The sequence below is a fragment of the Nerophis ophidion genome, linkage group LG15, assembly GCF_033978795.1.
Source record: "Nerophis ophidion isolate RoL-2023_Sa linkage group LG15, RoL_Noph_v1.0, whole genome shotgun sequence".
In the NCBI taxonomy this organism is placed as follows: domain Eukaryota; kingdom Metazoa; phylum Chordata; class Actinopteri; order Syngnathiformes; family Syngnathidae; genus Nerophis; species Nerophis ophidion.
Window position 1 is genome coordinate 38,994,404 of NC_084625.1, and position 25,886 is coordinate 39,020,289.

The 25,886-nt window shown below is 38.8% G+C and overlaps 1 protein-coding gene across 1 annotated transcript in view; it reads left to right on the top strand.

The window, feature by feature from the left end:
* Nucleotides 1-22,733, top strand: part of sspo (SCO-spondin) — a 391,512-nt gene extending 368,779 nt beyond the window's left edge. The window contains 4 exon segments of the mRNA XM_061922415.1: nt 219-279; nt 2,671-2,801; nt 10,259-10,409; nt 21,612-22,733. Coding sequence (XP_061778399.1) covers nt 219-279; nt 2,671-2,801; nt 10,259-10,409; nt 21,612-21,634 — 366 coding nt within the window. The 3' untranslated portion in view covers nt 21,635-22,733.
* The last annotated feature ends 3,153 nt before the right edge of the window (nt 22,734-25,886 follow it).

Here is a 25,886-nt window from a genome sequence, read left to right on the forward strand (position 1 = left end):
TGAATTTCGGTAGTCTCACGGAAAATCCAGGAGGGTTGGCAAGTATGGCGTGTGGCATCCTCTTTCTTGCTGAGCAGACAATAAACAGCAGTTTTCGGTCATAAGGTGAGGCAAACTACTCTACTTCACTTCAAGGGGGCATTCGTGGATCATACCCACCTAATGACTTAATCTATGACATTGATAATAATAAATGTGAATGTATTATTCTTTTTCAGGGAGAAATCAAAGTTGAGGAACCAGGAAGCTGCTGCCCCGTCTGCAGGAAACATTTTCCAGGTAACCCACGTACATACACTAAATCAAAGTATACAATATAGAAGGTAAAGACTGCATACATATAGTATGCAGGCCAGTAATATGAATTAGTGACACCTGTGGTCTAAATATGTCACTACACATCATAATTAATTAAGTATACAAAACATACATATAATTGTCTGGAATTGAGTTGCGAGCCATCACAGAGCTAGAAACTTTTATATCTCAACTAAAAACATATTTATTTAAACTGGCTTTTAACAAGCAATTGCCGTAAGTATTTATTATTACTGTCTTAATTTGTGATTTTACTTGCTTTTAACGTATTTTTCCTGTAAAACACCTTGTGCACCATTGTGATGTTGTAAGGTGCTGTACAGATAAACCTTGATTGATTGATTGATTCATTCATTCATTCATTCATTCATTCATTGATTATTCTGTCTTAAGTGGAGTGGTTGTTTTTGAATCATTAAATTCAGTCAGTAAGTTAAATTAAGTGGACAGGTTTGTTACTGATACTATCTAATACATTTCTGCCTTGGAGACTTTGTATGCGTAAGCAATATGCAACTATATTAATTTGATACTTGTTTTTATTGACAAATGTACCGTTTCAGACTGTAATATGGTTCAGTTAGGGCAGGGGTCACCAACCTTTTTGAAACCAAGAGCTACTTCTTGGGTACTGATTAATGCGAAGGGCTACCAGTTTGATACACACTTAAATAAACTGCCAGGAATAGCCAATTTGCTCAATTTGCCTTTAATGAATAAATCTATATATATATAAAAAAAAATTGGTATTTCTGTCTGTTATTCTGTCGTACATTTTTTTTCCTTTTACAGAAGGTTTTTGTAGAGAATAAATGATGAAAAAAACACCTAATTGAACGGTTCAAAAGAGGAGAAAACAGAAAAAAACAGAAAATTAAATTTTGAAACATAGTTTATCTTCAATTTCGACTCTTTGAAATTCAAAATTCAACCGATAAAAAAATAAGACTAGCTAATTCGAATCTTTTAAAAAAAATAAAAAAATAATTTATGAAACATCATTAGTAATTTTTCCTGATTAAGATTAATTTTAGAATTTTGATGACATGTTTTAAATAGGTAAAAATCCAATCTGCACTTTGTTAGAATATTTAACAAATTGGACTAAGCTATATTTCTAACAAAGACAAATCATTATTTCTTCTAGATTTTCCAGAACAACAATTTTAAAAGAAATCCAAAAGACTTTGAAATAAGATTTAAATTTGGTTCTACAGATTTTCTAGATCTGCCGGAATATTTTTTTGGAATCTTAATCATAAGTTTGAAGAAATATTTCACAAATATTCTTTGTCAAAAAAACAGAAGCTATAATGAAGAATTAAATTAAAATGTATTTATTATTCTTTACAATAATAATAAAAAAACAACATTTTGAAAATGTATTTAAATTGTCAGGAAAGAAGAGGAACGAATTTAAAAGGTCAAAAGGTATATGTGTTTAAAAATCCTAAAATCATTTTTAAGGTTGGATTTTTTTCTCTAAAATTGTCTTTCTAAAAGTTCTAAGAAGCAAAGTAAAAAAAATAAATGAATTTATTTAAACAAGTGAAGACCAAGTCTTTGAAATATTTTCTTGGATTTTCAAATTCTATTTGAGTTTTGTCCCTCTTAGAATTAAATATGTCGAGTAAAGCGAGACCAGCTTGCTAGTAAATAAAAAAAATAAAAAAAAATAGAGGCAGCTCATTGGTAAGTGCTGCTATTTGAGCTATTTTTAGAACAGGCCAACGGGCTACTCATCTGGTCCTTACGGGCTACCTGGTGCCCGCGGGCACCGCGTTGGTGACCCCTGAGTTAGGGACATAGTATGTCTAGCTTGTGTGCTATTGTGTGCTTAGCTGTGGTGTAGTTTCTAGTTCTGTGACCCTATAACCTGCCATGTTTACCTTTTGTAAATGACTTGACTACAATACAAGAAAAGACCAACCTTGTATGTTTATTGGAGGACATTTAGACGTTAACCGGCTGTCCATATCTGCACAAGTAATCCCGCTGCAGGACTGCTTGTATCGGATATCGGATATTTTATCACACGTTTTACATGCAAGCGCAGATTATCAGATACTGATCAATATCGGTTTGGGCCAACCCTACTGTAGAAAAGATCTAGTATATACTTGGTGGTTGGTTCTTTGCTAGATTTATATAACATATATTTGGCTTTCAATCTCCTTGCTCACATACTGTATAAAGAGGCTACAGTGATGGCACTAGCTTGTGTGACTGTGTCTTTCTCAAACCAAAAATATATGTATTTCTCTATTGCTAGTTCAACTTCACCATATTTCTTTATTTAACCATTTACACCCCCCCCCCCCTCACGTCTTTACTTCTGTACGTATTTGTTAGGTGAACCTGTGCCCGAGTGTCGTCGTTACGTACAAGTCAAGAACATCACGAAGGGAGACTGTCGCCTTGACAACGTGGAGGTTAGCTTCTGCAGGGGACGATGTCTGTCCAGGACTGATGTCATCTTGGAGGTTTGAATGAGATAAACACAAACACACACACACACACACACGTTTACAGTACAATGGAACACACTTAAGTCGGGTCCTGCTTATGTTGATAACCCGTCAGTGTTGACAAACTCATCAAGTTCTGGTGCACTTTGCCTGCATTATACAATGTAAAAAGTCAGAGCGAAGACACTGAATTCTTTATCTTTAAACGTCTTCTTTGTCTTTTGCTCTATTTTTATCACATTAAAATACCTATATACCATTTCAAGTACAGAGGAACCCGTTTATGTTGACAATGAGTTTATGTTGGCTGCAGTGTTCGTAATAACGGCGTGATTTAATAATAGCGTTACTTAAAAATGGGCTGTCAGGGGAGGCAAAATTAGGCAGAGCCTCACCTTGCCACCAGGTGGCTTAACCATGAGATGTTCAAAAACAAAGTGATAAAATAAAATAAGTTATTTAATATTTAAAAGTTAAAAGGTTAAAGTTAAAGTACCAATGATTGTCACGCACATAATAGATGTAGCGAGAGTATTCTCTGCATTTGATCAATCACCCTTGATCACCCCCTGGGAGGTGAGGGGAGCAGTGCAGCAGCAGTGCCGCGCCCAGGAATTATCTATGGTGATTTAACCCCCAATTCCAACCCTTGATGCTGAGTGCCAAGCAGGGAGGAAATGGGTCCCATTTTTATAGTCTTTGGTATGACTCGGCCGGAATTTGAACTGACGGCCTACCGATCTCGGGGCGGAAACTCTAACCACTAGGCCACTCTTTTGGTCTATGCTTTCTATGTGGTTTTGGTGTGGTTCCTGTATATTTTGATAATTTTCATGGTCAAAATCCTTTCGGTCATGACCCACAGCTCATGACCATAGGTCGCCCGTCCAAAGGCAAAATCCAGTAACTAAATTTTGGTCAAAACTGAGATGATATTTTGGAGTTCCTAGGTGATATGCTTTACATTAGTGTATGCTATATTGTAATTTGTTCCGTAAGTAAGCTGTTACGCGCATGGCAGGACCTAGCAACTACCACATAACCGCGTAGATACAACAGAAAAACCTAGTATCTCAAGGGACCAATCGGAGATTCTTTGTCAGTCGCCTTATTGTCTTTAATGAGACATTTGCACGAATGGGGGCCAACGGTCAACCTGATTATGTGATATTATGGCACGAGAGGATATTTGGAAGATTGGCCCAGGACGTTGCAAGCACCTTCATTAAATGTACTGTTTTTGATTCTGCCCCTTGCATACTCTTTTGGGGAGATAACTGTGGAGGTCAATATAAAGACTGGACGCTGTACACGGCTCTTGCCCAATGTGCAAACGCAGAATGGGGCCCACCCGAGTTTGTAGTAAAATATCTGGAGAAAGGGCACACGTTCATGAGAGCAGATTCAATCCATGGCTCAATCGGCAAGAAAATGAAAGCTCAAGAAAACATCTATACGTTTGATGACTTTGTAGATCTTTGTAAGACAGCATCAAGACAGATTAGTTTTCCTTTGTTTTCTCAAAATCAGCTAGAAGTGAGTTACTAGGTTTTGCCTTTGGACGGGAGAAGTGAGGATGGGAACGTAGATTGACCGGTAAATTGAGAGCTTTGCCTTCCGGCTCAGCTCCTTCTTCACCACAACGGATCGATACAACGTCCGCATTACTGAAGACGCCGCACCGATCCGCCTGTCGATCTCACGATCCACTCTTCCCCCACTCGTGAACAAGACTCCTAGGTACTTGAACTCCTCCACTTGGGGCAGGGTCTCCTCCCCAACCCGGAGATGGCACTCCACCCTTTTCTGGGAGAGAACCATGGGCTCGGACTTGGAGGTGCTGATTCTTATTCCGGTCGCTTAACACTCTGCTGCGAACCGATCCGGTGAGAGCTGAATATCCCAGCCAGATGAAGCTATCAGGACCACATCATCTGCAAAAAGCAGAGACTTGATCCCATGGCCACCAAACCGGAACCCCTTAACACCTTGACTGCGCCTAGAAATTCGGTCCATAAAACTTATGAACAGAATCGGTGACAAAGGGCAGCCTTGGCGGAGTCCAACCCTCTCTGGAAATGTGTCCGACTTACTGCCGGGAATGCGGACCAAGCTCTGACACTGATGGTACAGGGAGCGGACCACAATAAGACAGTCCGATACCCCACACTCTCTGAGCACTCCCCACAGGACTTCCCGACAGACACGGTCGAATGCCTTCTCCAAGTCCACAAAGCACATTCAATCTACGGTATTTATTAAGCTAAAGTAAAACAATCGAGTGAAAAGATTCAAAAGAGCTGGCATCAGAGACGACAAACTGACGCTGCTAACGGCTAAAGCTAACAAGCACAGCTCCATGGACGTGACACGACACTAAAAACACACACACACACACTTTGCTCAAAGGCAGGGGTGTGAAAAGTCAAGGCCCGCGGGAATTATCTATGGCCCCCCCGGGATGATATTTGATTAGTATTAGAACCGGCCCACCGGCCACAGCCGCCTGCTGCTGTTTTGCACGCACCAATACTCCATCAATATTGGCGCTACAAATGTTCCAAATGGTTTCCCAAGGACCCCATCAAGTCATAAAAAATGGGGTCCCACAGTAAATGTTTGGGGTCCCACTTTTTTGTAACAATTTTGAAAACAAATGATAAATGTATGCATTATCCTGTTATATCTCACATTTTATATTGTGTTTTGGAAAAAGGTTGTCATAAACGATACTTAAGTCATTAAATAAAATAATAATGCTTCCGATATAATTTTCTATATTTTTATTGTAATATTTTCAGAATGTGTTTGTTCTATTTTTGGCCAAAGTACGACACAGAAAACAATCTGTAATTGTCTTTATTTTTTAGTTTTAATGCCATGATTTTATTAGTCAAACCCGTGTGTGCACAGATTTTCCTCCATGTGGCTTCTGAGCTAAAATTAGTTTGAAAAAATCTTTCAACTGCATTGATTGATTTATTGAAACTTTTATCAGTAGATTGCACATATTCCATACAATTGACCACTGAATGGTAACAACTTGTTTAACTCGGGGTCCACGTAAATCAATTCATGGTAATGGTAATTCATGCAAATACCAGATATTTGAATTTTTATTTTTTTCTAAGTAACCTATTCATTACTTTTCCTAGTAATACAATTACATTTATTTAAGAGTAATTCCATAAGTAATTCAATTACGTATTTGGTAAAGTAACAAGTAACTATAATTAATTGTTTTTTTAAAGTAACTTTCAGAACACTGGTCAGGCCTGTTTATGTCAACAACTCATCAAGAGCTCTTCCATTCTGTTTATTTTTACTACAAAGTGTTCGCTTAAATTGACGTCAACATGCATCGTCCACATAAAATGTTCGGGTTGTGTTCAAAAGTGTTAACTTCATCATTATCACTAAGCAGCAACATTAACTCTGTTCAGTGCAAAGTAAGCTTCAAAATAAAAGCAGGATTATCTCGTTGTACATGTTTGGATCGTCAGCCACAGGAAGATATAATGAAAAAGATAATCAAGCAAAAAAACAGCTTTGTTACATATATAACAAACTTTTAAAAAAACAGCAGAATGATATAGAAAAATATATTTGTGTGATGAAAATATACACATGTTTGAAATAAACTTAAAAAAAAAACATGTCACCAGTTAAAAGAAATCATACAATTGTTTCATGTTTTTGGGCAAAGTCATAAGTAAATTGTTTCGCTTATGTCAACAACCTCTTATGTCAGCGTGAATCAGTCAATCCTAAGGGTGTCAACATGAACGTCCATCCAACTATTTTCTACCCCTTTCGGGTGTTACTGATAATCAACAATTATTTTTCTTAATCCCAAACTCCTTTAAAAGCCTGTGAAAATACTGTTTAGATGTGGACTTTACTGCTAAGAATAATGATTCTTACCAATACCAATAATAACACCAATAATGATACTTTTTACTGGACATTCTTTGGGATCACCAAAAGGTTTGCTTTTAATTTTTTTTTTTAAACATGATTGTTTTTAGAGTAAAACACAGGACAAAAATATTGTTTTAATCAACAAACTTATTGGTAAAAAAAAAATGCAATGTATAATACAACAATATAATACAACATAACAATATCAAAAATATATATATATACATACAATTAATTACATTACATACAATCTACGAAAGTACAAACCTACCCTCAGTTTATAAATAATATAATAATACAGTGAGTATTCACAACAATATATACATATAATAACATATGCATAAAACAATATCAACACTATACCATTACAGATATTAGTAAAAATAAACAGAAGATAACTAAAACGTATATATTTACTTATTACTCCTATATCAGTGCGATACTGATATTAGTCTTAAAATCTATATTAACGATATTTGTATTGATTCCCTTACCTACGGTTTTGCTACTTCTGTTTTTTTATATTAAAATGCTCCTGCTTATAGTTGCATCACAGCTGCGGTGTTATTGTACTATTTTTTTTACATAATAAATAGAGCAAATATCCATACAATATGTGTAAATACACTCAAGAAATATATACAGTATTTATAAGAATATTTACTCATTAAATGCATACATATTATAAACATATACTCATCAAATAAAAAATAATTAAAATCAATTAAATTAATGTGTTTTGGTGTCTTTTAGTGTTTTTTGCAGGGGTTTTTTTTCAGACATGAAAAAAAAACTTCTTTAAGTACACATTTGTTGCATCTGTGCTACTTTTCAATTGCACACTAAGTGTTAGTAAATTCCACGCAACACGCCCACTAATAGTATGTGCTATTTTCTAGAATGCACACACCGTGTGGTGTTTGAACCTTAGGCCCACAGTGTACGTATGATAATCTCTGCAAAGCTCCTGTTAACATGACTGCTAACAATGCAGATACTTGATTTAGGTGTTGAGCCACTCCTGGTCTAAAAATAGATGTGTTGATTTGTGCACGTGAAGCAGAACACTGCCACCTCACGTGTTGAGTTCCCCTCTTCACTTTTTCTTGTGGTCGTATTAAATTGTTCTTGTTTTTATTTTATTTTTTTCTTGCAAGACAGAAAGGACGGAAGTGCATCACCATTTAGACTCTGTTCTCTGTTGGCATCCATACATCAACACAGTAAAAATAGAGTCAGCCATGCTGGGAGATTAGTCAAAATAAACATCAGTGGAGCCAAATGTGTCATTTGCTACTGTTACCGTGGCAACAGAGTGTGCATGTAACAAGCAGCGTGCTGGCAAAGTTAGATTTTTATTAACCACCATTATTTGAGCTTGTGTCGTCATTTGCTTTCCAGCAGTGTTAGCTATTGGTTACAAAAACATGGGGGTTGCAAATCTTTTTTGGGAGGTGGGGGAGTTAAAGACCTTTTTATATCACTAAAGGTGTTTTTGGTAGTAAATCGTTTTTGGGGGTGTTGAAAATAGTTTTTTTATATTACATATGTATTCTAACTTTTGTTAAAAGTGTGGAATGACAACGACATCTCGGTGAATTGTGTGTGTGAGGTGTAGACAATGACAGACATTTATTTACTTTCTTTTATTGGGCAATATTCACCTTTTAAAATAGTGCAAATACGGTATCAAACAGTGAAAGACTACTTTCTTCATCTATATAGACACAATCTAACATGCGATGAGGTCGCGACTTGTCCAGGGTGTACTCCGCCTTCCGCCCGATTGTAGCTGAGATAGGTGCCAGCGCCCCCCGCGACCCCAAAAGGGAATAAGCGTTAGAAAATGGAGGGATGGATGGTTGCAAATCTTTTTTTGTAGTTACAAATCAGATTTTTTGGTTACACTTGTTGGTAACAAATAGGTATTTTGGAAAAAAAATCTTTTTTTGGTTCCAAACCATTGTTTTTGTTTTGTTTTTACTACAAAAGTCCTTTTGCTGGTTACAACTCTTTTTTTGTTACAAATGGTGTTTTTGTTGACCCAAAAAACACCTATGTTGTTGCAAATCTTTTTTTGGGGTTAAAGATCTTTTAATTACAAATCAGTTTTATGGTTGCAAATCTTTTTTTTTTTTTTTGGTGAAAAATATTTTTTCTATTACAAATCTTTTTATTTTGTTGTACATCGATTTATGTTGTTGTTACAAATTAGATTTATTCAGGAGAAGGCTGTATTTTAATCACAATTAGGGCTTTTTTGGTGGCCAAATTATTATGTTTTTGTTACACATAAGGTTTTTTTTTGGTTAAAATAATTTTTTTCGTCACAGTTTTTTTCGTTAGTTCCAAATGGTGTTTTTTGGTTAAAACATAAATACTTTTTGGGGTGAGAAACTGTTTTTGTTTTTTTCGTTAAAAATCTTATTTTTGATTTGTCACAAATAGTTTTTTGGTTAAAAAAAAAAAGTTTTTCGTTTGCAAATTGTTTTGTTGGTTGAACATTTTTTTATTTTTGGAAATCCTGTTTTTTTACAAGTCGGGTTTTTTTTTTTTAATGAATTGAAAATATTTTTTTGTTTCCAAATTTTTTTATTTTTATTATTGCAAATCATTTTTTTGTTTACAAATGCTTTCACATTAATTGAAAAAGTAAACAAAAATACAATGAATGGAAAAAACATATGTTAGACTCTATTTTTGAGGAAAATGTTTTACTATAATATAAACTTAATTATTATTGTCATTCTAAAAATACAGCCATACATGTTTTCTTGCTTGAAGCGATGTTAATTTAACAATTATCTGTATGGGCTGTATATGCCAGGAGCTGGCCCTGCTGGCTCATACCTGAGTCTGAATCAGTGCGCTCAAATCAGCCAAAGTTATCTTCCTTTAGGTGTTGAGTGGTTTTAGGCACAGTATGTTGTTTTAAAGGCCTACTGAAATGAGATTTTCTTGTTTAAACGGGGATAGCAGGTGCATTTTATGTGTCATACTTGATCATTTCGCGATATTGCCTTATGTTTGCTGAAAGGATTTAGTAGAAAACATTGACGATAAAGTTTGCAACTTTTGGTCGCTAATAAAAAAGCCTTGCCTTTCTAGGAAGTAGCAGACAATGTGGGCGTGATATCACGGGTTGTAGGGCTCCTCACATCCTCACATTGTTTATAATGTGAGCCTCCAGCAGCGAGAACTATTCGGACCGAGAAAGCGACAATTTCCCCATTAATTTGAGCGAGGATGAAAGATTCGTGGATGAGGAAATTTAGAGTGAAGGACTAGAAAAAAAGTTTGAAAAAAATTAAACCGTCCGTATTGGCATGTGTTGCAATGTTAATATTTCATCATTGATATATAAACTATCAGACTGCGTGGTCGGTAGTAGTGGGTTTCAGTAGGCCTTTAATATGAGTATGTCCTAAAAAAAAAACTTTTATAATGATTTTAATATAAAGATAACTTTTTCCTGTCAGCATTGTCAGAATTTTGCTGAACTGCATGGATTCCTGAAACTTTTGTCATGCGCACTTCTCTTCTTGTTGAAGGAGCCCTACCTGAGGTCCGTGTGTGACTGTTGCAGTTATCGTTTGGACCCCGACACACCTGTTCGCTTCCTCAACCTGCAGTGTGACAGCGGTGACAGCGAGCCGGTGGTCCTTCCCGTCATACGCAGCTGTGAGTGCACCAGCTGCCAAGGTGAGGAGAAGTCATTTGAATATCCATATATCACATTACATTGCTGCAGTCGGAGCACAGATTTAAAATAACAGCTTGTGGAAACAAGACTTGCAATGGAAACCTCCAAGCAACACATGCGAATGACAGATTTGTATTTCACCATCAAAACTTTTCATCTTGCCTCGGGTGGTTTCTTTTTTTACTGTACAACTTTGCATGTGTACAGTATTTTCTATTTAAAATATGACATTTTATCACAAAATTATTCCGAGGCCCTTTCTGCTCCGTGACTGATGAGAGTTGACATTGATGAAACCCTCCGTGGCGCCATGTCCTAGCATTGGGCTTCTAAACTAAATTAATTTTAAAAAATATAATACCTTTAAGGAACAGTTGCAAATGTACAAACCCTGTTACCATATGAGTTGGGAGATTGTGTTGGATGTAAATATAAACGGAATACAATGATTTGCAAATCATTTTCAACCCATATTCAGTTGAATATGCTACAAGGACAACATATTTGATGTTCAAACTGATAAACATCTTTTTTTTGCAAATAATCATTAACTTTAGAATTTGATGTCAGCAACACGTGACAAAGAAGTTGAGAAAGGTGGCAATAAATACTGATAAAGTTGAGGAATGCTCATCAAACACTTATATGGAGCATCCCACAGGTGTGCAGGCTAATTGGGAACAGGTGGGTGCCATGATTGGGTATAAAAGCAGCTTTCATTAAATGTTAAGTAATTCACAATCAAGGATGGGGCGAGTGTCACCACTTTGTAAGCAAATTGTCGAACAGTTTTAGACCAACGTTTCTCAACGAGCTATTGCAAGGAATTTAGGGATTTTACCATCTACGGTCCGTAAAATCATCAAAAAGTTCTGAGAATCTGGAGAAATCACTGCACGTAAGCGATGATATTACGGACCTTTGATCCCTCAGGCGATACTGCATCAAAAACCAACATCAGTGTGTAAAGAATATCACCACATTGGCTCATGAACACTTCATAAAACCACTATCAGTAACTATAGTTGGTTGCTACATCTGTAAGTGCAAGTTAAAACTCTAGAATGCAAAGCCAAACCCATTTATCAACAATATCCTGAAACACCGCCGGCTTGGCTGGGCCCGAGTTCACCTAAGATGGACTGATGCAAAGTGGAAAGGTGTTCTGTGGTCTAACGAGTCCATATTTCAAATTATATTTGGAAACAGAGGACGTGGTGTCCTCCAGAACAAAGAGGAAAATAACCATTCAGATTGTTATAAGCGCAAAGTTGAAAAGCCAGCATCTGTGATGGTAAGGGGGTGTATTAGTGCCCAAGGCATGGGTAACTTACACATCTGTGAAGGCACCATTAATGCTGAATGGTCCATATAGGTTTTGGAGCAACATATGTTGTCATCCATGCGACGTTATCATGGACGCCCCTGCTTATTTCAGCAAGACAAGTGTTGCAACATTGTGGCTTCGTAAAAAAAGAGTGTGGGTATTTTCCTGGCCCGCCTGCAGTCCAGACCTGTCTCCCATCGAAAATGTGTGGCGCATTATGAAGCGTAAAGTACAACAGCGTAGACCCCGGACTGTTGAACGACTGAAGCTCTACATAAAACAAGAATGGGAAAGAATTTCACTTTCAAAGCTTCAACAATTAGTTTCCTCAGTTCCCAAATGTTTATTGAGCGTTGTTAAAAGAAAAGGTGATGTAACACAGTGGTAAACATGCCCTTTCCCAACTACTTTGGCACGTGTTGCAGTCATGAAATTCAGAGTTAATTATTATTTGCAAAAAAAATAAAGTTTATGAGTTTGAACACCAAATATGTTGTCTTTGTGGCATAATAAACTGAGTATGGGTTGAAAAGGATTTGAAAATCATTGTATTCCGTTTATATTTACATCTAACACAATTTCCCAACTCATATGGAAACAGGGTTTGTATGTTACAGTCATGTTAAATTTGTTTTTTGGCCTAAAACAATTTTTTTTTTGGAACAATTGTTTTCCAATTCATTTGTTTTAGTGAAAAACATGCATTAACTTACAAACCCCAAAACCAGTTGGTATATAAAAACAGAATACAATGATTTGCTAATCCTTTTAAGCCTATATTCAATTAAATATACTGCAAAGACAAGATACTCAACGTTCGAACTGTAAACTTTATTTTTGGCAAACATTAGTTCATTTGAAATTGGATGCCTGCAACATCTGCGATGAGATTGCGACTTGTCCAGGGTGTACGCCGCCTTCTGCCCGATTGTAGCTGAGATAGGCACCATGCCCCCCGCGACCCCAAAGGGAAAAAGCGGTAGAAAAATAGATGGATGGATGGATGCCTGCAACATGTTTCAAAAAAGCTGGCACAAGTGGCAAAAAAGACTTGAGAAAGTTGAGGAATGCTCATCAAACACGTATTTGGAACATCCCACGGGTGAACAGGCTAATTGGGAACAGGTGGGTGCCATGATTGGGAATAAAAGTAGCTTCCATGAAAGACTCAGTCATTCACAAACAAGGATGGGGTGAAGGTCACCACTTTGTCAACAAATGCATGAGCAAATGATCGAACAGTTTAAGAACAACATTTCTCAACGAGCAATTGCAAGGAATTTAGGGATTTCACCATCTAAGGTCTGTAATATCATCAAAATGTTTAGACAATCTGGAGAAATCACTGCATGTAACATTAAATGCCCATGAACTTCGCTACAACTGTAAGTGCAAGTTAAAATTATACTATGCAAAGCGAAAGCCATTTATCAACAACACCCAGAAACGCCGCCGGTTTCGCTGGGCCGAGCTCATCTAAGATGGACTGATGCAAATGGTTCTGTGGTCTAACGAGTCCAAATTTCAAATTGTTTTTGGAAATTGTGGACATTGTATCCTCTGGACCAAAGAGGAAAAAAAACATCCAGATTGTTATAAGCGCAAAGTTCCAAAGCCAGCATCTCTGATGGTATGGGATGGTACTAGTGCCCAAGGCATGGGTAACTTACACATCTGTAAAGACACTATTAATGCTGAAAAGTACATACAGGTTTTGAAGCAACATATGTTGCCATCCACGCCACGTTATCATGGACGCCCCTGCTTATTTCAGCAAGACAATGCCAAGCCATGTGTTACAACAGCGTGGCTTCATACTAAAAGAATGCAGGTACTAGACTGGCCTGCCTGTAGTCCAGACTTGTCTCCCATTGAAAATGTGTGGCGCATTATGAAGCATAAAATACCACAGTAGAGACCCCGGACTGTTGAACAAGATCAAGCAAGAATGGGAAAGAATTCCACCTGAAAGCTTCACAAATTGGTTTCCTCAGTTCCCAAACGTTTACTGAGTGTTGTTAAAAGGAAATGCCATGTAACACAGTGGTAAAAATGCCCCTGTGCCATCTTTTTCGCAATGTGTTGCCGCCATTAAATTTTAAGTTAACAATAATTGGCACAAAAAAATGTCTCTCAGTTCAACTATCTTGTCTTTGCAGTTCATTCAATTGAATATAAGTTGGGAAAAGATGCAAAAATCATTGTATTCTGTTTGTATTTACAAATTACACAAGATGCCAACTTCCCTGGTTTTGGAGTTTGTAAATTCAATTCAAAAGTATAAAGTAAATTTCACATAAATAAATAAAAAAACTGTGGGGAAAAAAGTACAAACTGCGAATTTATCCCTGCTTGTGTTTATGCATGTAAGATTTTGAACAGCTGAAAGGTTTTGTCCACTGTTAACTGTCCCACATGTTGTAATAAGGTTAAAGATGAAAGATTTAATCCAACCTTAGATTAATGAATACATGAATATAATAGTTCCAAATACTCCCATACAGTATAGATTTCTATAAATATGATAACCAGAGCAGTTCTACTTGACACTGTTGATGACTGGCACTCTTCCATTCACACTCTTCTACCATAACGACACGCAGCCTCACTGAAACGTGTTTCCCGAGCCGCCATCAATAATTCAATCACAGATCCCGCCTCTGATGGCGTTAGCTAATTGGATGTAGCCGCCGTAGGACGACGCCCAGTATCCCTCGGCTCAAATTCCCTTCACAGCGCTACAATCCCATGGACACCATGTCTGACGGATTTGGTCACTATGGCGATCAGTCTTTGACACACACACACACACACACCAGCTGCCATGCTTGATACAGTATGTGTGAGTGCTGCTTCTCATGCAGATGACTCACACTCATCCTTCTTTTGGGTCCATATTTCAATGTTTGGACACACCTTTTCATTTCAATGCGTTTTCTTTATTTTCATGAGTGTTTACATTGTAGATTGTCACTGAAGGCATCAACACTCTGACACCTGTGAAGTGAAAACCCTTGAAGCTCATCGAGAGAATGCCAAGAGTGTGCAAAACACTAATCAGAGCAAAGGGTGGCTATTTTGAAGAAACTAGAATATAAAACATGTTTTTAGTTATATTACCTTTTTAACTCCACGTGTTTATTTATAGTTTTGATGCCTTCAGTGACAATCTACAATGTATGTATGTATTTATTTTGGGGGGGGGGGGGGGGGGGGTAATTCCACTGAATAAGTAGCATTTACTCTCCAAAATGTTGTTTTTTTTAAATTAAAAAACACATGTTGACTACTTAAAATATGCATCTAAAGCAAACATTATTTTATTTGTACAAACCCTGTTTCCATTTGAGTTGGGAAATTGTGTTTGATGTAAATATAAACGGAATACAATGATTTGCAAATCATTTTCAACCCATATTCAATTGAATGCACTACAAAGACAACATATTTGATGTTCAAACTCATAATCTTTTTTTTTTTTTATATATATAATAATTAACTTAGAATTTCATGGCTGCAACACGTGCCAAAGTAGTTGGGAAAGGGCATGTTCACCACTGTGTTACATCACCTTTTCTTTTAACACTCAATAAACATTTGGGAACTGAGGAAACTAATTGTTGAAACTTTAAAGGTGGAATTGTTTCTCTTTCTTGTTTTATGTAGAGCTTCAGTCGTTCAACAGTCGTTTTTATGCTTCATAATGCGCCACACATTTTCGATGGGAGACATGTCTGGACTGCAGGCGGGCCAGGAAAGTACCCACACTCTTTAACTACAAAACCACGCTGTTGTAACACGTGGCTTGGCATTTTTTTGCTGAAATAAGCCGGAGCGTTCATGATAACGTTGCTTGGATGACAACACATGTTGCTCCAAAACCTGTATGGACCATTCAGCATTAATGGTGCCTTCACAGATGTGTAAGTTACCCATGCCTTGGGCACTAATACACCCCCATACCATCACAGATGCTGGCTTTTGAACCTTGCGCCTATAACAATCCAGATGGTTATTTTCCTCTTTGTTCCAGAGGACACCACGTCCATAGTTTCCAAATATAATTTGAAATGTGGACTTGTCAGACCACAGAACACTTTTCCACTTTGCATCAGTCCACCTTAGATGATCTTGGGCTCAGCGAAGCCAGCGGCGTTCCTTGGTGTTGTTGATAAATGGGTTTTGCTTTGCATAGCAGAGTTTTAACTTGCACTTAAAGATGTAGCAACCAACTCTAGTTACTGACAGTGGTTTTATGAAGTGTTCCTGAGCTCATGTGGTGATAACCTTTACACAATGGCGGTTTTTGATGCAGTACCGCCTGAGGGATCAAAGGTCCGTAATATCATCGCTTACGTGCAGTGATTTCTCCAGATTCTCTGAACCTTTGATGATTTTACGGACCGTAGATGGTAAAATCCCTAAATTCCTTCCAATAGCTCGTTGAGAAATGTTGTTCTAAAACTGTTCGACAATTCGCTTACAAATTGGGGACCCTCGCCCCATCCTTGTTTGTGAATTACTTAGCATTTCATGAAAGCTGCTTTTATATCATGGCGCTATCTTTTCCAAAAGTTTGACAACAGTGAAGTGAATTTTGAAGTTAATTATTTTTACAGCATTTAGCGCTTTTCTCTAGTGACTCAAAGTGCTTTACATAGTGAAACCCAATATCTAAGTTGCATTTGAACCAGTGTGGGTGGCACTGAGAGCAGGTCGGTAAAGCATCTTGCTTAAGCACATAACGTCTGTAACTAGGATGGCAGAAGCGGGGATCGAACCTGGAGCCCTAAAGTTGCTGGCACGGCCACTCTACCAACTGAGCGTTTGCGCCACATGGAAGGACACAACAGCTGCTGCTGTGTCCTCCCATTTACCGGTAGTGTTTGGGTTTTTTTCAGTCATCCACAGCCTTTTTACGCAAATGGATTCTTAATTCATCACTCAAAGCAACGCATGTAAATTGTAAACTATAACTAAAACAATTAATACTGGCTGAACCGTCCCATGTGAGATGTCTGCCGGAGAGTTTTCATGCATATTTGTACGTGCTATCGTAATGGAATGACACTAGCGCTGTTAGCATTAGCTAATATGCTAACACCTATACAAGTGTCTATATTAGTATTATTAACTTACAATACCTTTCTATTTGTATTGTTTCAGTTTCACAAATTCCTCAGTAAACTCACCAAAATGTCACTGTGACTTATTGAGTCTGTTTAGCTGATTGGAGAGTAGACGTAGACTTAGACTTTCTTTATTGTCGTTCCAATTTCAACTTTACAGTACAGATAAGAACGACATTTAGTTGCATTAGCTCATTGTAGTGCAGGATAAAAGAGAAAAATAATGTGCAGAGTGTTTGCACTTACAAAAGAAGGTGCAGATATAAATAGATTCACTGTACAGATAAATATATTTTTCTTTTGCATATGCATCCACGCTTACGGATGTACAGTACAGGCCAAACGTTTGGACACACCTTCTCATTCAATGCATTTCCTTTAATTTCATGACTATTTACATTGTATATTGTCACTGAAAGCATCAAAACTATGAATGAACACATGTGGACTTACAGTGGGGCAAAAAAGTATTTAGTCAGCCACCGATTGTGCAATTTCTCCCACTTAAAATAATGACAGAGGTCTGTAATTTTCATCATAGGTACACTTTAACTGTGAGAGACAGAATGTGAAAAAAAAATCCAGGAATTCACATTGTAGGAATCTTAAAGAATTTATTTGTAAATTATGGTGGAAAATAAGTATTTGGTCAACCATTCAAAGCTCTCACTGATGGAAGGAGGTTTTGGCTCAAAATCTCACGATACATGGCCCCATTCATTCTTTCCTTAACACGGATCAATCGTCCTGTCCCCTTAGCAGAAAAACAGCCCCAAAGCATGATGTTCCCACCCCCATGCTTCACAGTAGGTATGGTGTTCTTGGGATGCAACTCAGTGTTATTCTTCCTCCAAACATGAGGAGTTTATAGCCACCCTTTGCTCTGATAAGTGCTTTGCACACTCTTGGCATTCACTCGATGAGCTTCAATCACACCTGTGAAGTGAAACTTGAAGCTCATCGAGAGAATGCCAAGAGTGTGCCAAAAAGTATTCAGAGCAAAGGGTGACTAGAATATAGAAACTAGAATATAAAACATGTTTTCAGTTATTTGTTAGGTACATAACTCCACACGTTCTTTCATAATTTTGATGCTTTCAGGGACAATCTGCAATGTAAACAGTAGGGCTGCGAATCTTTGGGTGTCCCACGATTCGATTCAATATCGATTCTTGGGGTCGCGATTCGATTATACATAGATTTTTTTTCGATTCAACTCGATTCTCAATTAAAAAACGATATTTTTCCGATTCAAAACGATTCTGTATTCATTCAATAGATAGAATTCCAGCAGGATCTACCCCAGTCTGCTGACATGCTAGCAGAGTAGTATATTTTTGTAAAAAGCTTTTATAATTTTAAAGGACAATGTTTTATCAACTGATTGCAATAATGTAAATTTGTTTTAAATATGAACCAAAATATGACGTATTTTATCTTTGTGAAAACATTGGACACAGTGTGTTGGCAAGATTATGAGATGCGATGCAAGTGTAAGCCACCGTGACACTATTGTTCTTCTTTTTTAATTCTTATAAATGTCTAATGATAATGTCAATGAGGGATTTTTAATCAGTGCTATGCTGAAATTATAACTAATATTGATACTGTTGTTGATAATATTCATTTTTGTTTCACTACTTTTGGTTTGTTCTGTGTCGTGTTTGTCTCCTCTCAATTGCTCTGTTTATTGCAGTTCTGAGTAATGCTGGGTCAGGTTTGGTTTTGGAATTGGATTGCATTGTTATGGTATTGCTGGGTAGTGGTTTGTTGGATTGATAAAAAAAAATAAAAAATAAATGAGAATTAAATTAAATTAAATGAGAATCGATTCTGAATCGCACAACGTGAGAATCGCGATTCGTATTCGAATCGATTTTTTCCCATACCCTTAGTACATAGTGATGAAAATAAGGAAATTGTGTGTCCAAACTTTTTGGCCTGTACTGTATGTTATTTTTTCTTTATGTTCTCGCGAGTTAAGGTTTTTTGGGGGAATTGAGGGGATTATTTTGATGCGTTCAAGAGTCTATTGGCCAGAGGGAAGAAGCTGTTATAGAACCTGGAGGCTCAGCTATGTCTTCTGTTTTGTATGATCAGTCGTTTTACTCCCGTGCTACAAACACCGTTTGGAAACAATTAAAGTATATAAATAAACACCTACAAAATATTTCTGTGTAAACAACTAATTTTCCACGGTATATGTCTGCAGCTTATAGTCTGGTGCTGCAAATACAAACCCCTTTTCCATATGAGTTGGGAAATTGTGTTGGATGTAAATAAAAACGAAAATAAAAAATACAAATCATTTTCAACCCGTATTGATGTGAATATGCTACAAAGACAACATATTTGATGTTCAAACTAATAAACTTCTTTTTTTTGCAAATAATCATTAACTTTAGAATTTGATGCCAGCAACACGAGACAAAGAAGTTGGGAAAGGTGGCAAACACTTATTTGGAACATCCCACAGGTGTGCAGGCTAATTGGAAACAGGTGGGTGCCATGATTGGGTATAAAAACAGCTTCCCAAAAAATGCTCAGTCTTTCACAAGAAAGGATGGGGCGAGGTACACCCCTTTGTCCACAACTGCATGAGCAAATAGTCAAAAAGTTTAAGAACAACGTTTCTCAAAGTGCAGTTGCAAGACATTTGGGGATTTCAAAATCTACGGTCCATAATATCATCAGATGGTTCAGAGAATCTGGAGAAATCACTCCATGTAAGCGACATGTCTGGAAACCAACATTGAATGACCGTGACCTTCGATCCCTTAGACGGCACTGTATCAAAAACCGACATCAATCTCTAAAGGATATAACCACATGGGCTCAAGAACACTTCAGAAAACCACTGTCACTAAATACAGTTGGTCGCTACATCTGTAAGTGCAAGTTAAAGCTTTACTATGCAAAGCGAACGCCATTTATCAACAACATCCAGAAATGCCCACCAGCTTCTCTGGGCCCAAGATGGACTGATGCAAAGTGCAAAAGTATTCTGTGGTTTGACGAGTCCACATTTCAAATTGTTTTTGGAAATATTCGACATTGTGTCATTCGGACCAAAGGGGAAGCGAACCATCTAGACTGTTATCGACGCAAAGTTCAAAAGCCAGCATCTGTGATGGTATGGGGTTGCATTAGTGCCCAAGGCATGGGTAACTTACGCATCTGTGAAGGCACCATTAATGCTTAAAGGTACATACAGCTTTTGGAACAACAGATGCTGCCATCTAAGCGCCGTCTTTTTCATGGACGCCCCTGCTTATTCCAGCAAGACAATGCCAAGCCACATTCAGCACGTGTTACAACAGCGTGGCTTCGTTAAAAAAAAAGAGTGCGGGCACTTTCCTGGCCCGCCTGCAGTCCAGACCTGTCTCCCATAAAAAAATGTGTGGCACATTTTGAAGTGTGAAATACGACAGCGGAGCCCCCTGACTGTTGAACGAATGAAGCTCTACATAAAACAAGAATGGGAAAGAATTCCACTTTCAAAGCTTCAACAATTAGTTTCCTCAGTTCCCAGACGTTTATTGAGTGTTGTTAAAAGAAAAAGTGATATAACACAGTGGTGAACATGCCCTTTCCCAACTACTTTGGCACGTGTTTAGCCATGAAATTCTAAGTTAATTATTATTTGAGTTTGAACATCAAATATCTTGTCGTTGTAGCATATTCAATTGAATAAGGGTTGAAAATGATTTGCAAATCATTGTATTCCGTTTAACTGGACACACTGGTGACGGTGGCAGAGAAGAGGACTGTTGACAAACTAGTGAGCATCCTGGATGATGTCAGTCACCCTCTGCATAGCGTTATCAGTAGCTAGAGGAGCCTGTTCAGTGCTAGACTGCTTCATCCCAAGTGCAGGACTAATAGACTCAAAAACTCCTTTGTCCCACACGCCATTAGATTGTACAACTCCTCTCTGGGGCGGGGGGCGGGGGGTACTAGGATGACAGGGGATGCAAAACAATAACAGTGCAATACGTTTTCATAACATGGTCACTACTGCCTACATTGTCTTGTAATATTCTTATTTTACTGTTATATTGTTATTCCCATTGTTGCTTTTTAGTTTTTATTCTTATTGTAATATTTCTCTATTTTGTTTCCATTTAAACCCCCATTATTTACTTTTTATTTTTATTTAAATTGATCTCAACTCTGTACACTGCTGCTGGAATTTTAATTTTCCTAAAGGAACTCTCCTGAAGGAATCAATAAAGTACTATCTATCTATCTATCTATCTATCTATCTATCTATCTATCTATCTATCTATCTATCTATCTATCTATCTATATTTACATCTAACACAATTTTCCAACTCATATGGAAATGGGTTTTGTAAATGGAAAACATTTTTCCGTTACAAATGTACTGGGTGTGCTGTTAATACGATACATATTGAATATTGCATAGACACACAACAAAAAAGACAAATGGCATCAAATAGAAATATATGTAGTGTTTAACGTGTAGTTTGTGTTCTACATTTTAATTCCTGGGGACATTAATGGCTGTGATTTCTGTGGAATGTTCTGTGAAAAACCCCTCACTTACTGTACATACAACACACATCCAAGATGGTGACCATCACTGCGTTCTATGCATTTTTGATGTAATATTTGACAGTCGACTGCATTTGTGCCACTTTTACACCCATGTGTGCTTCAAATGTGAAGTTTAAGTGTGCCAGTTAAAACTCATGCTTTGTTTTCCTCCTTCTCCCTCACAGGAGGCGACCTGTCCAGGCGATGAGCATAAGTATTATTTTTATGATGTTATTCATTCACTTAGATGTATTGACAAAAAAACAAAAGATTACGGTCAGACTACTTGTTCAAAAGCACACTTCAAACCAAACCTTTTTACTATCATGTAAATCCATTCATAACTTCTCAACCTTTCTTCTTTTCTTTTATATCACATTAAAGGAGCTTTCATCTCTGATCTAAATACAGTAGAACCCGCTTATGTCGACAGCACGTTTGTACAGTGGGGCAAAAAAGTATTTAGTCAGCCACCGATTGTGCAAGTTCTCCCACTTAAAATGATGACAGAGTTCTGTAATTTTCATCATAGGTACACTTCAACTGTGAGAGACATAATGTGAAAAAAAAATCCAGGAATTCACATTGTAGGAATTGTAAAGAATTTATTTGTAAATTATGGTGGAAAATAAGTATTTGGTCAACCATTCAAAGCTCTCACTGATGGAAGGTTTTGGCGCAAAATCTCACGATACATGGCACCATTCATTCTTTCCTTAACACAGATCAATCGTCCTGTCCCCTTAGCAGAAAAACAGCCCCAAAGCAGGATGTTCCCACCCCCATGCTTCACAGTAGGTATGGTGTTCTTGGGATGCAACTCAGTATTCTTCTTCCTCCAAACACGACGAGTTGAGTTTATACCAAAAAGTTATATTTTGGTTTCATCTGACCACATGACATTCTCCCAATCCTCTGCTGTATCATCCATTTATCCATATTAAGACAAATATGCACACAAAGAGGAAAATCATGTCAACACAAAAAAATATTCTACAATCTCAATATATCATAGCGTAAGATAATGTGCAGAAATGACTAGTTAGGTCAGTTTGTGGTTATGTCCACAGCCACTTAAATCCAGTCTGAGAAGCGTCGACACAAACGGTGTCCGCTGTACTTCTTCTTGTTCTTTGTTCTGTACAGACTTTTTCCCACTCCTTTTTTTGTACGGAAGACCTTATGATCTGTTCTGAATATGACTTTACTCCATATTTGGAGTAAACTCAATTTACTCCAAATCATGTGCAAATAACTATGTGTGATTACTCGTCAAGACAAAAATAAACCCTGGTATGCAAAATCAACTTATTTTGTGTGTATTTTCTTGTCTGAAAGAGTTTCACAGAAGAGAAGTATATAAACAATATTGTATACTGTATGTACATATAAAGTACATAAACATATCTTATGAAGTTTCGAGGTAAACAACATTGTTGTACATGTACAACTAGTGGTGTGCCAAAGAATCACCTAATTAAATATTGAAACACAGTGTTACTGTTCAAACTTTTTATTTGTTAATTGAATTTAATTATTTTTATATAGCACTTTACTATAGTGACTCAAAGCACTTTACATTGTGGAACCCAATATCTAAGTTACATTTTTAAACCAGTGTATTGCCCCAGGCAGTGACTATGTTGGCAAAAGCAGGGATCGAGCCATGAACCCTCAAGTTGCTGGCACGGCCACTTACCAACCGAGCTATACCGCCTCTGTAAACTGTGAGTAATGTTACAGTGAACAAAAGTATTAAATATACTTTCTGAATAAAACGTATGCCTTGTTTTTATTGAAAATTGAGGCTTACTTGTGACGCTTGGTGGGCATCGGGGTGTGGATTGCGTTCTCTCGTTGGTGCAGTCGGAATGGAACACAGCGTGAAGGTAAGAATGATGATTTATTATTATACTAAAGAACAAACTAAGAACAAAAACACTTGCACGAAGGCACTAACAAACAAAACCAACAGAACTAGCATGAGTTAGAAGAAACAAAAGACGCTAGCATGTGAGCTAGGGAAACAAACAAACAAAATAGCATGGAAGCTAATCGAGTACCAAGGGTATTTACCACAATGCGGGATAGCGACGTCACCTGTTGCATGGAAGGCAAACTACACTGCGAGGACGAAGGAACAAAAAGGGCAGGTTTAAGTAGGGACAGAAAATTAGGAGGCAGGTGCGCGACGACAAACAAGAGACAGGTGACACTAAATGTGTAACTAGGCAACAGAAACAAAACAGGAAGTGCCACCAGAAACTAAGGACGTCAAATACTAAACAGGGTGATAATAAAACAGAACAAAACCAGAACATGCCATGATCCAAGTAGTGGATCATTGCATAAGCCCCCCCTCAAGGGACAGATCCCAGATGTCCCAAAAATTACACAGAACCCCCCCGCCAGCCTCCCACAACAAGACAGTCCAAAAGTGAAGGGAGGGCGGAGGGAGGACATGGTGGAGGGTCGCCAGGTCCTGTGTCCCTGAATCCACCGGGGTCAGGTGGCAGCGGTGTTCCTCGACCTCGTAGAGACCACATCCGTGGCCGACGTAAAGGTGGGCGCTTCGGCGCCGTCGTCACGGCAGGCTTGGAAGCTGCAGACGAAGAAGCTGGCGCTGGAGCTGGAGATGAAGCTGGCGCTGTAGCAGCAGACGAAGCTGGTGCGGGTGCTGCAGCCGAAGCAGGCACGAGTGCAGCAGACAAAGCCAGCGCTGACGCAGGAGATGAAGTCGGCGCTGTAGGAGCAGACGAAGCCGGCACTGGAACTTGGAGCATCAGCCGAGGAGCAGGAACTGGTGCCAGCCGGGGTGCAGGCACCGGTACCAGCCGGGGTGCAGGCACCGGTACCAGCCGGGGTGCAGGCACTGGTATTAGCCGAGGAGCAGGCACTGGTGCCAGCCGAGGAGCAGGCACTGGTGCTGACACCAGCCGAGGAACAGGCACTGGTGCTGACACCAGCCGAGGTGCAGGCACTGGTGCCAGCCGAGGAGCAGGCACTGGTGCCAGCCGAGGAGCAGGTACTGGAGTGGAATCCAGCATTGTGTCAGGTGCTAGAGTGTGATCCAGCACAGAGTCCGTGCTGGAGTGGGATCCAGCAAAAAGTCAGGTGCTGGAGTGGGATCCAGGCCTGGACTAGGACTCGGACTTGGACTAAGACTAGGACTAAGACTTGGACTAAGACTAGGATTAGGACTAAGACTATGACTCAGACTCGGAGTCAGACTAGTAGTCGGACTAAGACTGTGACTTGGACTCGGAGTCGGACTAGGAGTCGGACTGGGACTATGACTAGGACTGAGACTAGAAATATGGCTTGGACTTTGACTAGGGCTAGGACCAGGACTCGGACCATGACTATGGCTAGGACTGTGACTGTGATTAGGGCTACGACTCGGGCTAGGACTTGGGTTAGGCCTCGGACCACGAGTCAGACCACGAGTCGGACTAGGACTAGGGCTTGGACTAAGGCTAGGGCTAAGGCTAGGACTAGGGCTAAGGCTAGGGTTTGGACTAGGGCTAGGGCTAACTACAGGTGCAGCTAGCCGTGGTGCTGGTGGAGGCGGCCTAGGAGGTGGTAGCGGTTTAGCCGGCCGGAATACCGATGGAATAGGACGCGCAGGAGGCTGCGGTCTGGCGGGACGAAAGACCGGTGGAGGAGGTCTTGTTGGAGGTTGAGGCTTGGAGGTTAAGGTAGCTGTTCTACTTCCGTAGCACCGCTACCAGCACTCTATCCTCTTCCTCTATCGTCCCCCTATATGATCCCCCTTCTCCCCCTTCTATCCTCTTCTTCTATCCTATTTCCTCTATCCTACTCCTTCGAGCCTCTTCCTCTTTAGTCCCCTTCTATTATACCCCTTACATCCCCTCTATCATCTTCCTCCATCCAACCCCTCTATCCTACTTCCTCTATCCTATTTTCTCTATCCTCTTCTCATCTATCGTATTTCCTCTATCCTACCCCCTCTATCATCTTCCTCTATTCTTACCCACTATTGTTTCCCCTCTACTTTTTCCTCTAGGGTACTCCCTCTATCCTCTTCCTCTATCGTCCCCCTCTATTCTCCCCATTCTACACCTTCAATCCACTTCCTCTATCCTCTTCATCTATCCTACTTCCTCTATCCTATTTCCTCCATCCTTTTTGTCTATCCTTTTTCCTTTATCCTAACCCCTCTATCCTCTTCCTCTATCGTCCCCCTTTATCATCTTCCTCCATCCTCTTCCTTTATCATCTTCCTCCATCCTCTTCCTCTATCGTCCCGCTCGATCCTCTTCCTCTATCCTCCCCTTCTCTCCTCCTCCTCTATCCTCTTCTTTTATTGTTCCCCTCTATCCTCTTCCTCTACCTTCCCCTTTTCTCCCTTTTCCCCTGTCCTCCTCCTCTATCCTCCTCCTCTATTCTTTCCTTCTATATCTTACCGCCTACTATCGTCCCCTGCTATCTTCTTCATC